The sequence below is a fragment of the Leuciscus leuciscus genome (genome assembly GCF_965113295.1).
Source record: "Leuciscus leuciscus genome assembly, chromosome: 15".
NCBI classification, from domain to species: domain Eukaryota; kingdom Metazoa; phylum Chordata; class Actinopteri; order Cypriniformes; family Leuciscidae; genus Leuciscus; species Leuciscus leuciscus.
Window position 1 is genome coordinate 36,793,073 of NC_138739.1, and position 13,803 is coordinate 36,806,875.

General features: G+C 42.1%; 1 protein-coding gene and 2 long non-coding RNA genes across 8 annotated transcripts in view; 1 reads left to right on the forward strand and 2 right to left on the reverse strand.

The window, feature by feature from the left end:
* Positions 1-13,803, forward strand: part of LOC309475245 — a 271,995-nt gene that overhangs the window by 132,782 nt on the left and 125,410 nt on the right. The window lies entirely within an intron of this gene.
* The window catches only part of LOC309475210 (uncharacterized protein), a 118,761-nt gene that overhangs the window by 93,087 nt on the left and 11,871 nt on the right, over positions 1-13,803 (reverse strand). For 2 of the 6 annotated variants that reach the window (XR_014197551.1, XM_082137920.1), the window contains 2 exons: positions 12,520-12,584; positions 12,205-12,334 (listed from right to left, as the gene is read on the reverse strand). Coding sequence is in view for 3 of the 6 variants with exons in the window: in XM_082137920.1 (XP_081994046.1) it covers positions 12,245-12,334; positions 12,520-12,584 (155 nt within the window). In the remaining 3 variants the exon portion in view is untranslated. Of the gene's footprint in view, positions 1-12,204; positions 12,335-12,519; positions 12,585-12,974; positions 13,776-13,803 lie in introns of those variants that run through there. The other 4 variants (XM_082137918.1, XM_082137916.1, XR_014197545.1 and 1 more) reach the window with 4 other exon arrangements.
* Positions 7,012-8,109, reverse strand: LOC309475254. The gene is made up of 4 exons (XR_014197582.1): positions 7,953-8,109; positions 7,535-7,861; positions 7,314-7,436; positions 7,012-7,091 (listed from the first exon to the last, which is right to left on the reverse strand). It is a non-coding gene; the product is annotated as an uncharacterized lncRNA (long non-coding RNA).

The window sequence follows — 13,803 nt, forward strand, 5'->3', positions numbered from 1 at the left end:
TTCGCGTCCTCACTCACATGTTTCAGCCGGCGACCCTCCTTCACCACACGGCTCCATGCAGGCGACACAGCCAAGTTACCCGAGTTTACCTCCGTCGCACTATCCACTACAGCGACATCTAAATCCAACGTCCCATTCAACGGCACAGCCCTCAGCCCACTCTGAGTCGGGGCCTCCTCCTCTCCAGACCGGGTGGCAGTCGCCGTCACTCCACTCGCTCTGCCCAGCTCAGGCCATCCACAATCCGAGGACACACGACGCACCTCCCGGAGCCCACTCCGGGTCGGCTCCATGTCACACCGGGAGAAGGGCGCATCCCCCCCTCCGCCAGGTTCAGATTGTTCAATCACACATACTCGTTGGTTTATCCCTGCCGTGACAAGCCGAAGATCTTCACAGATAGTAGTCTGCATAGACATGGCCTGTCTCATATCAGAGATATCCGAGCTTAAATGCTCAATTTTCCCAATCAAGCAGGAAATATCAAGGCTATTGAAAGTAACCGATGGTAGATCGTCTAGGTAGTGTGACACAAAACGAGGTATGTTTTCACCTGCCTCGTTAAGCAGTTTTAAACAGCTCTTGACATTGTTCACATCTTTTTGCGGACCCTTATGTGCCACACAGCGTTGAGAGGAACTAGGGCAGAGATCAAAGAGAACTTTTTTAGAGTTCTCAATCCATTCCATCCCAAAGTGATTCACAGCCAATAAAATGATGTCATCCTGGTTCAAAGTCTTCATCTTAATAGCGAGAAAGTTTAAAAATACATCCTCCACTATTACTTGTCCATCAGTAGTCGTGTATATTACTGGTTTAATTCGAGATTTACTCAAAACACTGGGTGCATTCCTGCCACATGCACCCGCCATCTTGAATCTTGAAATATATTGTGTGGTTTGCTTATATTGTTAATTGTGAACATTGCTACTGTCAGTCCTACTCTTATGCTCATAAAAAAATTTAATCTTTGAAGATTTACCAGAGAAACAAACATATACGGTCCTGTTTGCAGCCACAGACATGCTCCTCATGACAGCGAATATAAAAACTCATTATAAATAATTTTAATATATAATATACTATGGGAATTACTTACATGGTATAAACTTAGATGTTAATATATCCTGAGGATGTACACACACACACACACACACACATACACACGACAAAAACTTCTGTCAGGAAATAGAGACTGGACAGGTGTAAGTGAATCCAGATAAACACTTTATTTTGGACACACAGCAGACACACTGTGATCTAGTGAGAAGCAGGGTTACTGACGATGAAGATAAGCAGAAAGATGATAAACACAGTCTTTGTCTTACAGATTGTCAGGTTGGCAGATGGACAGCAGGTTTGACGGAGCACACACCTCTGCAACTTGACACAGGAGCAGGTAAGTAGTGCTGTATTAATCCGCAGGGAACTTCACAGGGAAACACGAGGAGAGAACACAGGCTAGATCATTGTAGCTGAACAGGAATCGTAGAGAAATCGTTTCCTAGTTCAAGGCCAGACGTTGAGTGAACTGAGGTGTGTGTGTGTGATTAGTGACAGGTGAGCGTGGTCCAGATTGGGCGGTTTTGAATTTGATTGTGCGGGTAAAAAAGGGTTTGGGCGGGTGGACAAAATTTGGGCTGGTTTGGGGTCAGTTCGGCAGTTTTCAAACATCTACATTTTAAAGTCTAATTGGTTAAAAAACTAAACTAAAGTGTGCATGTAGTCCACAAAATCAGTCATCGTGACATTACTGTACACACACGCCCATGACATCACCGACGAGCATGCACTTTTAGCCAATCAGCGATCAGCAGGCAGATGCGATTGAGCGTGATAAGTTACAGCTGTATATTCAAAGTGATCGCTAATGCCAAAGTGATATAGCCTACTATACAGTAAGTTGTATCTACAGTAAAGAGTGTATCTCACTAGATTAGAGTGAGCAACTCTAAAAACGCACACGTGGTGGGAGATATCGATGGTGACTAGGCCTATAACTCTGAGAGGAGAGCACAGTTGAATGACTTGAATTGTAGCCTATGTCCCTACATCCGAGCAGTTGTCAGAGGGCTACAGACTCTCTCACATCCACCACTCAGCGATCCCTCTCACCAGCAGTGTTGCCAGATTGGGACGGTGATTTCCAGCCCAAAAGCTCACCAAAAACCGCCACTACAAGAAAAAAAAAAACGCCAGTAAATTTCATTACCATGTCATTCAAGGTTGATAAGCCAAGGTTGATAACCTTCTCCTTAACACTGTAAAGACCAAGGAGCTGGTGATTGATTACATCGCACCACTCATCATCAGCGGGGATCGGGTGGAGCAGTTGTCGGACTTCCGTTTTCTGGGTGTGTACATTGAGGAGGGTCTGACATGGAGCGTAAACAGTGTGAAGGTGCTAAAAAAGGCCCAACAACGACTACACTTCCTGAGGGTCCTCAGGAGAAACGACATCACTCAGAGACTGCTGTTATCCTTCTACAGGTGCTCCATAGAATCTATCTTAACATACTGCCTATGTGTGTGGTTTAGCAGCTGCACAGTAGCCCAGAAAAAGGCTTTCCAACGGGTCATTAACACGGCCAAGAAGATAGTCGGTTGCCCCCTCCCTACAATGGATGACCTTCACAGTGCTCGCTGTGCTAAAAAAGCTCAGAGCATTATTAGAGACACTTTCCATCCCGGTCACTCCTTGTTTGAACTGTTGCCATCAGGCAGACGATACAGGACAATCAAATCAAGAACAAACAGACTTAAAAACAGTTGTTATCCAACAGCAATAACCACCCTCAATGCCATAAAAAAACATTCGTAAAACAATACTATATAGTCAGATTGTGCAATAACTATGACAGAATGAATGGTGGTATGTGTGTGCATCTCCAATAGGATGGGGAGGATGTGTTGATAATTAATGTTTTTTTATTGATATTGATTTATTGATGCACTAACTGTCTGGCACTTTTTAAATTTCGTTGTACAGGTTACAATGACAATAAAGGACTATACTATACTATACTATAAGCACAATTTGTATTTCCTTAAAACAAAATAACGATGACAAAATAAATAAATTTACCAGGAAAACAGATCAAAACAGGGCAATAATTAAGGAGAATTAGCCAATATGATTAAAATGTCCAGGTGGACACTGTCAAAACGGCAATCAAGAAATGAACCGATGACTTTAACCCTCGGATGTACACATTCAGAACATAACGCAGAATTTAGCAGTCAAAACTGATTCATCGTTGACTCAAACCTTTTTCGGCAGCTGTCAGGGTCGAGTAGAGTGCAGTCTGGACGGTGTAAAAGTTGCAGATGTCTGGTTAGGCCAGTGAGCACATGACCATGGGCAGGAGTCGTCCCATATTTGTTTTAAACAGTAATATTGTGAAATATTTATACAATTTAAAATAACTGTTTTCTATTTGAATATATTGTGATTTAAGTCATTCAACATTTTCTTAAACATTTGATGACGTGGAGAACAACATATTCTGAGCAAACATGCTTAGTTTCTTATGTTTTCTCAATTTATTATTTTCAAATTATATTTTTTATTTATTTATTTGTTACAACAAAGGAATAACATGGTAGCTTCTGACCAAAAAGAAAGGCAATTATAATAATTGAATAATTAACAATTAGGGGCAGACATGGTGTCCTAGTGGTTGGGGAGTTGAACTGGTAACCCAAAGGTTGCTGGTTTGATTCCAGAACCGGTGGGAAATGACTGAGGTGCCCTTGAGCAAGGCACCTAACCCCTAATCGCTCCCCGGGCGCCACACAAAGGCTGCCCGCTACTCTGGGTGTGTGTATCTACATTTGCAGTGTGTGTGTGTTAACTACTCACTACTCTGCTCCTAATGTGTGTGCATTAACTTGGATGGGTTAAATGCAGAGGTCAAATTCCAAGTATGGGTTACCATCACGTGTCACTTTCACTTTCACATAATAGATGTATGAATTTCTGATGCTCAGGAGGGGTTGTCAGGTCTGGTCCTCAAGGTCCACTTTCCTGCAGAGTTTAGCTGAGTTTAGAATTTGCTCTTCTCCTCCCGAGCATCAGAAATTCATACATATATTATAATTGAATTTTTGGTATTATAACTCCTGCTCGAAACCATCAGCCATTTCAACTAAAAGATGAAGGCTGTCATATTAACGTTGCCCACTAGAGGGCGATAGGATAAGGAATCGTTTAAGTCCTGCAATTAATTTGGTTTCTATTCCTTTGAATGGAAATAAATGCATTGATTGTTCTAATTCATTTGTGTAACTACTGTGTACTGACAGTATAGTTTTATATAATTAATTTACATATACATTTGTGAAATGTGAATCACTAATATTCGATGGTGGGAAAATATTTTGTCTACATCATTAGTGGTTCATCTGCAGGTCGGGAATCCGGCTAGAGCAGGCTGCGGGTGAAATATCCAAGGCTATTTTTAAAATAACAAATAATGTTTATTGTTTATAATATTTTATTTACATAATTTCTGCATTTTAAAAGTGTGTTGGAACTGAAGTCGAGGACAGTAGCTCTTCAGTAGCTCTCGGGTTGGAAAACCCTGCAGTAGAGACTCCAAAATATGAAATGGGAACATGGGAACCCCTGCTCTACCACAGCAGTAGTGGAAGAAATAACCACAAAGATTATGAGTTGTATAGACAAGGGGTCTCCAACCCTGCAGACTTCAATTTTCAACCCTGCTCCAACAAACCTGTCTGTAATTATCAAGCAACCCTAAACCCTCATTCACTATTCCCTACGCTAGTCCACTAATACTGTTGACTTGAAGGAGTGAGTGAATTCGAACAGCCGTTGAGCGTACATCGGTTGTACACACGTTATTGCGGTGCATGTGGAATAGTGTGAATGAGTGCATTGAATAACGTCCACTATGGTTTCGGACACCACTATAAATGGCTGTCCCCTCAAATAACACCTTATTTGAGGGTATAGAGGGTTATTTCGGAGTCAGCCCTTGATTAACTGGTTCAGGTGAGTTTAATGCTAAACTAAGTGTGTTTAAGGATGGAGCTAAACTCTTGAGGACACCAGGACAGTGTTTGGTGACCCCTGTTTAATAAGTATACAGTATCTGAGGTTTGTCAGACGTAGGATTACTTTGGGTGCCTCCATTCATGGGTGCGAAAAGGAATGAGGAGGTGGATAATTTGTTAAGAGATCATAATCCTCTCATATCGTGTATTTGAGATTCATCCTTAAATCAGAAAACGCGTATACAACTAAAATGTTCCGCATAGAAAAGATAAAGATTTCACCTGATTGAAGTATTAATAAAATTGGGGGTCATCTATCTATTACTTCAGGTTTCCTTTTCTTTTTCTGTTTCTTATTCATTTTTCAGTCCAGTATGTGGTGGGAATGCAATCCGGATTGATATGAAGTTAATAAAACAATATGTGAAAAGTAGATGGCAGAAACAATGGGAGGAAGAAAGAACAGGAAGATGGCTTTATAACATCCCAAATAAATGAAGGAGAAACTGTAAAGAACGTTATAATGAAAAGGCCGATATATAATGAATGGAGAATGTTGATTTTAAAAGAATTAAGATGAAATTTTAGCCTAGGCTACTTGAAAAACATAGGCTATAAAGGGACTCATATGATGATTTTTTTTTGTACATTTTTATTTTTTATGCTGATTTAGATTAAATGGCCTCTGCTGGCATTTGTGATAATCCATGATATACATAAGTTTATTGTTTATACATTTCTGAATGTATCTTGATAGTGTTGTTCACTAAAACAATATAATTACTTACTTTTGATACTTTATTTGAACCAATTATTATTGCTTCATTGTTATATACATTTATGTCAAAGGCTATTGCTCACTAAGATCTTTATGACCAAAAAATATGGATTTTGTGATTAAAAGCCTATTTTCCAGTCATTTATTTCGTCAGTGTAGATTTCTTGAAAATAATAGGCTATTCAAATACTTTCTTGTCGCCTTCACCTGAAAACTATATTGCATAAAGTTTGATATTGTGATTTTATGGTCAAGTGCAAGTACAATTCCATCAATATATACCGAAGATATCAAAAGTAAAAATCAGAATGTCACATTCCAGAATATTGTTGATAGATTATTACAAAAGTTATCATGAGCATTGTAATGTTTGAAGCGGATGTCATAACAAATGTCGGACCGAGAAGATTTCACTCAGAAATCCATAAGATCTTACTTTGATGCTGTGGAAATACAAACCGGAAGACACATCGAGCGCAACTCTGAAAAGAGACGGGGCTTCATAAGTTTGCCTCTTAAAAACAGTGATTTTACTGATAATACACCTATACATAAAATACATTTACAGCGCAGTAAAATAAATGATGAACGCATGATAAATAAGTTTTAATATGATCTAAATTTAGCAAATAGACAAAATCCACATCCTTAAATTTAGTCCTTGTATGTGTTTTAAAGCACACTCAGTGAACAGACAAAGGTTCACAACACAACAGAAATGCAACTTGGTTTGATTTTGTACATTTATAGCCAATTTAGTCAATATAGTCAATGTTTTTGATTTCTTGTCAGTAAATGTTTTTTTAAATCCTAGTTTTCTTGCTCAACACTGCCCTCTTGTGGTCAGGAGACATTTCCTTTGTGCTGTGGCTTCATTTTTTAGTTTCAACAGAAATAAACAAATTACAAAAGCATAGAACAAAGCCAGCAGGAAACATGAAAATATTATTTCTGGTCACATATTTCTGATTGATTATGAAAATGAAAATCTCACATGCATAACTGGGTATTATGTTTTTAATATTTACTTGCCCCTAAACAGCACATACATTGCTGTATAAATCAATATCAAGCACTCAGTCGCACTGTTGGCCTGAATATCAGAACATATCCATAATTATAACCATATTTATAAGCTTTATACTTTAACAAAGAGAACGATTTTTACATTATATTTTCATGTAACATATCAGTGTTTGTGTTGAGTCTTGAGGTTGAAGGTTTTGTAGGTCTGTGTCTTGAGATAGTTTCAAGTCGTCTCCGTTTCTTGCACGAACAAACACCTTTAATAATCCTTAAAAGTGAAATCAGATTTAACATTAAATTAGTATTTCAGACAAAAACATGATTTATTCGCCCACATTTCAGGTGTTGTTCTTTCTGTGACATAAACTGCAAGAGCTATTAAAATATTCTTTTTTTTTTTTTTTATAGCATACTGATATTATAGTGAGAATTCAAGAGCACAATGTCCACATTTGGAGAAATACATGTATAATTTCACCAAAGAGCTCACCTATGATCACAATGATCAGAACTGCATTGAACAGAGCAGATATGAAGATAATAATCTGCCAATATGTCTGATTCTTCTCAATGTTCTCCACCGCTGTATGATTCTGGATCTCTGAAGTTGGTACTGTGTAATCATTGAAGGGGTTTATTATTAATATTTAATATTGTTTTGTCTAACAGTGATTAAGTGTTAAGCTTGATGATCACTGAATGTTCACTCACCAGTGATGTGTAGTCTGGTGCCGTCGCTGTATTTTGGATGAGCTTCTTTGGTCACACAGTAATAAAGTCCTAAATCATCAATAGTGACATTATTTATGAACAGGTGATGTTTACTTTGCACTGAATATTTCTGCCTAAAAGCTTGACTGTAGTAAAAGAGAGCTGACATTGTGGAAGAGAGTAATATGTCAACCGGAGAATCTGGAAGTTTCAGTAAAAACCAATAAACCTCATTTACATCAAAATCACAGTTTATAGTCACATTTTGCCCCAAATCTGTTAGTTGATCTGTTAAAGTCTCCGCAGCTTCACACCATATGAGCAGATCTGTGAAATAGACACAACACACACACATAATATGGATTATTATTATGTCATTAAACATTATAAATTATCTTATAAAGTACAATAAACTCACAGAGGTAAAGCTGCACAATCTTCATGATGTTAAACACTTGTTTCTTTCACACGACAGTAGAGATGTAACTTTACCCCAGAGCTTTCAAATGAATAGTGTGATTAACCACAATCAAGAGGAAGTTAAAGGCAGGTTTGCTCTCGCCACACGTTTAGTTTTGTTGTCTATTTGTTCAAAACTCAACCCTTGACATATATAATCTCTTGTCTTTTTAAAAATATATATTTATCTCTAATTCACTGGGAGCAAAATGACCCAAGACACTGAGAACAGCCCAATTTTCTTTCTTCAGTGTCATACAAACACAGATATGATATTTTCTTCAACTGTTTCTGGTTCTAACCCGTGATTATTATCTCATAAGTTTAGATGAGGTTTTTAGTTTCTGTCTCTTGACAGAATTATCCACTAATTCATCATAAACAATATTTATCCTCGAAGCAAGTGAGTACTCTATGTATTTTAATTAATCTGGATTGAATTTCTGTCACATGCCTGTCCTGTCTTGTTATGCACATGGGTGTTTTGTTATTTTGGGCCATGTGCTCGTGTCTATTGTCTAGCCCCTCCCATCTTGTTATCTGATTATTGGTTAATTTCCCACCTGTTTGTCTCGTTACCCTCCTTTGTTTGTTCCCCTATTTAGCCTCCTTGTGTTTGTAGTCTTGTGCTGGTTCGTTGTCCTTGTTGCGTGTTCCTGGAGCTCTGTGTTTTTTGAGTTTGTTACCCTGTCTGCATGTCATCAATAAATTCCTCTGCATTTGAATCCTCGTCTCATATTCATCCGTTACGTGACAGAACGAACCAGCCAAATATGTGGATTCAGCGGAGTGAAATTTTTTCTGGTGAGGATAAGGGATCTTCAATTTCCTTGTTTGAATATTTCGCCAAATGTGCTCAAAGGACTATGGAGGAGGAGAGGACCATGGCAGATGACGGTCAGCAGAAAGGCAAGCCTTCACCGCTGGTCCCGAAACGGAGGAGAGGAAGGAAGAACCCCTCCGTGACTGTTCCGGTGGTCCCAGTTCCGGTGGTTCCAGTTCCGGTGGTCCCAGTTCCGGTGGTCCCGAGTCTGGTGGTCCCAGTTCCAGTGGCCCCGAGTCCGGTGGTCCCAGTTCTGGTGGTCCCGAAACGGAGGAGGAGAAGGAAGACTTCCTCCATGCCTGTTCCGGTGGTCCCTGTTCCGGTGGTCCCTGTTCCGGTGGTCCCAGTTCCGTTGGTCCCAGGTCCGGTGATCCCAAGTCCGGTGATCCCAGTTCCAGTGGTCCCAGTCTCGGAGGTCCCTGTGCAGTCTGAGATAGACAGAGCAGCTGAGACTCTGTTGGATTACTTCGAAAAACTATACAAGATCCTAGAGTTTCCCAGAACTGTCCACGTCACGTCTGCCCAGCCAGAGACTGTTCAGGTCACGTCTGCCCAGCCAGAGACTGTTCAGGTCACGTCTGCCCAGCCAGAGACTGTTCAGGTCACGTCTGCCCAGCCAGAGACTGTTCAGGTCACGTCTGCCCAGCCAGAGACTGTTCAGGTCACGTCTGCCCAGCCAGAGACTGTTCAGGTCACGTCTGCCCAGCCAGAGACTGTTCAGGTCACGTCTGCCCAGCCAGAGACTGTTCACGTCACGTCTGCCCAGCCAGAGACTGTTCACGTCACGTTTGCCGAGCCTGTGTCTTCAGACAAGATGGCCGCCGCCGAGCCTGTTCACCTCACGCCTGCCGAGCCTGGGTCTTCGGACAAGATGGCCACCGCCGAGAGTGTACACATCACGTTCGCCGAGCCTGTGTCCCCTGACAAGATGGCCGCAGTCGAGCTTGGGTCTGTTCCTGTTCCTGGGCCGGTGGTATCTGTTCCTGAACCGGTGGTGTCTGTTCCTGAGCCTGAGGTGTCTGTTCCAGTGCCCGAGCCGGTGGTGCCAGTTCCTGAGCCGGTGGTGCCAGTTCCTGAGCCGGTGGTGTCTGTTCCTGAACCGGTGGTGTCTGTTCCTGAACCGGTGGTGTCTGTTCCTGAGCCTGAGGTGTCTGTTCCAGTGCCTGAGCCGGTGGTGCCAGTTCCTGAGCCCGAGCCGGTGGTGTCCGTTCCTGAGCCGGTGGTGTCCGTTCCTGAGCCGGTGGTGTCCGTTCCTGAGCCGGTGGTGTCCGTTCCTGAGCCGGTGGTGTCCGTTCCTGAGCCGGTGGTGTCCGTTCCTGAGCCGGTGGTGTCCGTTCCTGAGCCGGTGGTGTCCGTTCCAGTGCCTGAGCCGTTGGTGCCAGTTCCAGTGCCTGAGCCGGTGGTGTCTGTTCCTGAGCCTGAGCCGGTGGTGTCTGTTCCTGTGCCCTGGCCGCCCGAGGGGTCGTCTCCGCCCTGGCCGCCCGAGGGGTCGTCTCCGCCCTGGCCGCCCGAGGGGTCGTCTCCGCCCTGGCCGCCCGAGGGGTCGTCTCCGCCCTGGCCGCCCGAGGGGTCGTCTCCGCCCTGGCCGCCCGAGGGGTCGTCTCCGCCCTGGCCGCCCGAGGGGTCGTCTCCGCCCTGGCCGCCCGAGGGAGAGTCTCCGCCCTGGCCGCCCGAGGGAGAGTCTCCGCCCTGGCCGCCCGAGGGAGAGTCTCCGCCCTGGCCGCCCGAGGGAGAGTCTCCGCCCTGGCCGCCCGAGGGAGAGTCTCCGCCCTGGCCGCCCGAGGGAGAGTCTCCGCCCTGGCCGCCCGAGGGAGAGTCTCCGCCCTGGCCGCCCGAGGGAGAGTCTCCGCCCTGGCCGCCCGAGGGAGAGTCTCCGCCCTGGCCGCCCGAGGGAGAGTCTCCGCCCTGGCCGCCCGAGGGAGAGTCTCCGCCCTGGCCGCCCGAGGGAGAGTCTCCGCCCTGGCCGCCCGAGGGAGAGTCTCCGCCCTGGCCGCCCGAGGGAGAGTCTCCGCCCTGGCCGGCCAATGGACTGTCGTCTCCGCCTTGGCCGCCAGATGGACTGTCTGCTCTGCCCTGGTCTCCCGAACGTTGAGTGCCTTCTGAACTGTCCATTCCCCTTGTTCCACCCTGGTCTGTCCCTCCCGTCCCTACCTGGTCTGTCCCTCCCGTCCCTACCTGGTCTGTCCCTCCCGTCCCTTATGGAGCGTCTGGTAGCCGCTCCGTAGGGAGGGGGTAATGTCACATGCCTGTCCTGTCTTGTTATGCACATGGGTGTTTTGTTATTTTGGGCCATGTGCTCGTGTCTATTGTCTAGCCCCTCCCATCTTGTTATCTGATTATTGGTTAATTTCCCACCTGTTTGTCTCGTTACCCTCCTTTGTTTGTTCCCCTATTTAGCCTCCTTGTGTTTGTAGTCTTGTGCTGGTTCGTTGTCCTTGTTGCGTGTTCCTGGAGCTCTGTGTTTTTTGAGTTTGTTACCCTGTCTGCATGTCATCAATAAATTCCTCTGCATTTGAATCCTCGTCTCATATTCATCCGTTACGTGACAATTTCTTTTTGCCTAGTACTTGGTACTTCTAGAAAATAGTAGGAAGTGTGAAACTTATTTCTAACATTTGTTATACAATTTATTAATCTTTGTTAATGTTAGTTAATAGAAATTCAGCTGTTCATTGTTAGTTCATGTTTGCTCAGGTTCATTCAATAATATTAACAGATACAGCTTGTGTTTTTAATAATGTACTTCAATAAAAATTCAATTAGCATGAACTACAATTAAAATCTGCTTTATTGTTAGTTCATGATAACTAATGAGGTTAACTTTAACAAATGGAACATAATTGTAAAGTGTTGGTGTTTCGTGTCATGTTCACTTGGTTAAAGTTTAAACCACTGGATGCGTGTGTGATCGTGTTGTTCATCAAGTGACCAAACCAGTGGAACACTTCATTTGCACGAAACCATGCTTGTGTTAACCACAAAAAAGAAAACTGTGCAAAAGTTAGATGTTTTTAAATATGTGCAAAAATATTAAAAAGAATTAATATGCATGGCAAAAAAATATCTTTAGATTTATTGACCTTTGTTTCCTTGACTTCAAGCTTTGTCAAATGTCTGTAAAACATCACTCATGTTTCAGCCCCAAGAAAGCTCATCATCCATGTGGTTTACAACTTTCACTGCTGAGCATGTCAGCGCACTTATAATAGAGAGAGACAAAAACTATTATATTACTATATATAAGCAAGATCTCCACTTAAAACAGTAACAGCAAGTGTTACTCTCATACACACACACTGCATATTTACATACAAAGCAGCAAATGGAAATTATATATGGAAATTAAAATTCACACATATAAAACATAATACATTTTAGTAAAAAAAAAAAAAAAAGCATATGTAAGTACTTTGTACTCATAAAGTGTATCACATCATACATTGGCTGTAGACAGTAGTGCTCTGCTCCTGACTAGGCCTGGTGTTACTGGAGCACATGAAGAAATCAACTTCAGCACACTGAAAGAGGACGATATTATATATGAATGGACATATACAGTATGATAGACATAATGTACAGTCAGCTGGTCATAAACATTTCAGATAATTTAATGAATTTTTTGCAGCTTGAAGTTTCACTGTAAGAATCTCCAGGATAATAGAGGACAAAATAAGATAACATATATTAATATTGAAGATCTTACCTGTGGATTATTTGAGTTTTGAGCCGCAGATTTTCCAGTTGCATCAATGAAGCTCTTCACCATTCCTGAAACAGCACTGAATATGAATATCACTGAATTCACACATTATAACAGTCCAAGAGCTGATTCACAGAGAGTGTGTTTTACTGTGAAAAATGTGAGATTCAGGCCAGGGGAATGAAAAAAGAGTCTAGAGAGATGTGTTTTTTAAAAGTTGAACTTTTTTAGCCATTTTTAGAGCGCCATGTCTCGTACAAGAAAGAAGACAGACGTGAGCGCAACAGTTAAACACGTTTGGTAAGTGTTTACATTGAAAAACAATGCAAAAGTGTCCAGACAAAAAACAAGTGACCGGACAAAAACACGATCTGTGTGAAACGGCTACATTTTGTAGATCTAGACTCTGTCTTCTTGTAGTTCAATGACACTTTTACTGTAGTAAAACAAGAACAAACCTATCACTGCAATGGTCAGAAGCACATTCAGCAGGATGAATATGATGGTCATATTTCTCCATGGTATCTGGTGTTGTGGAGCGTCTGTAATATTCTTATGGACAAAGTCTGTAAAAGGTTTGTAGTTCAATCTTTATTCAGTTTCAGTCTTTAACAGAACAATAAAACTATTATTAGTTCTTCATACAGTATATTCAATCTGGAATCCATCATGTGGTTTATAAAGACATGAAATGATCAAATAACTCACAGCTGATGTAGATTTTGGTGCCGTTGTTGAATTTTAGTGGTTCACTAGTTTTCACACAATAATAAACTCCTAATTCATCAATGGTGATATTTCTGATGGACAGACGACTGTTAGTTTTCACTGAGTATTTGTGTATAAAGCTGCTGTTTTCATATTTACCTCCTTCAACTGTGCTATCATAAGTGCGTAAGATCAACACTGGAGGATCCAGTAATCTCAGTTTGTACCAGTAAATCTCCTCAATATCAAGATCACAGGTTATATTCACATCAGATCCTAAAGTTACTGGTGTGTTTGTTAGACTCTCTGTGGCTTGATACAACATGATCAGATCTATGAGAGAAAGAAAAACACATTTATTAAGATATAAAATCAAAAGAAAACTGACTCAATCAAATGTGACGTGAGAAACTCACAGATCTGCAGCTGTATGATCTTCATTGTCTGATCCAGATGAATAATATCTGCTATATTGTGATCATTCAAACATCTCGTCCTGTGAGCGGAAACACAAACCTCGACCACACAGACGAGAGGGGAAGTCAGAGCTGGCCTTCTCTGAGGACATCATCATTCTTA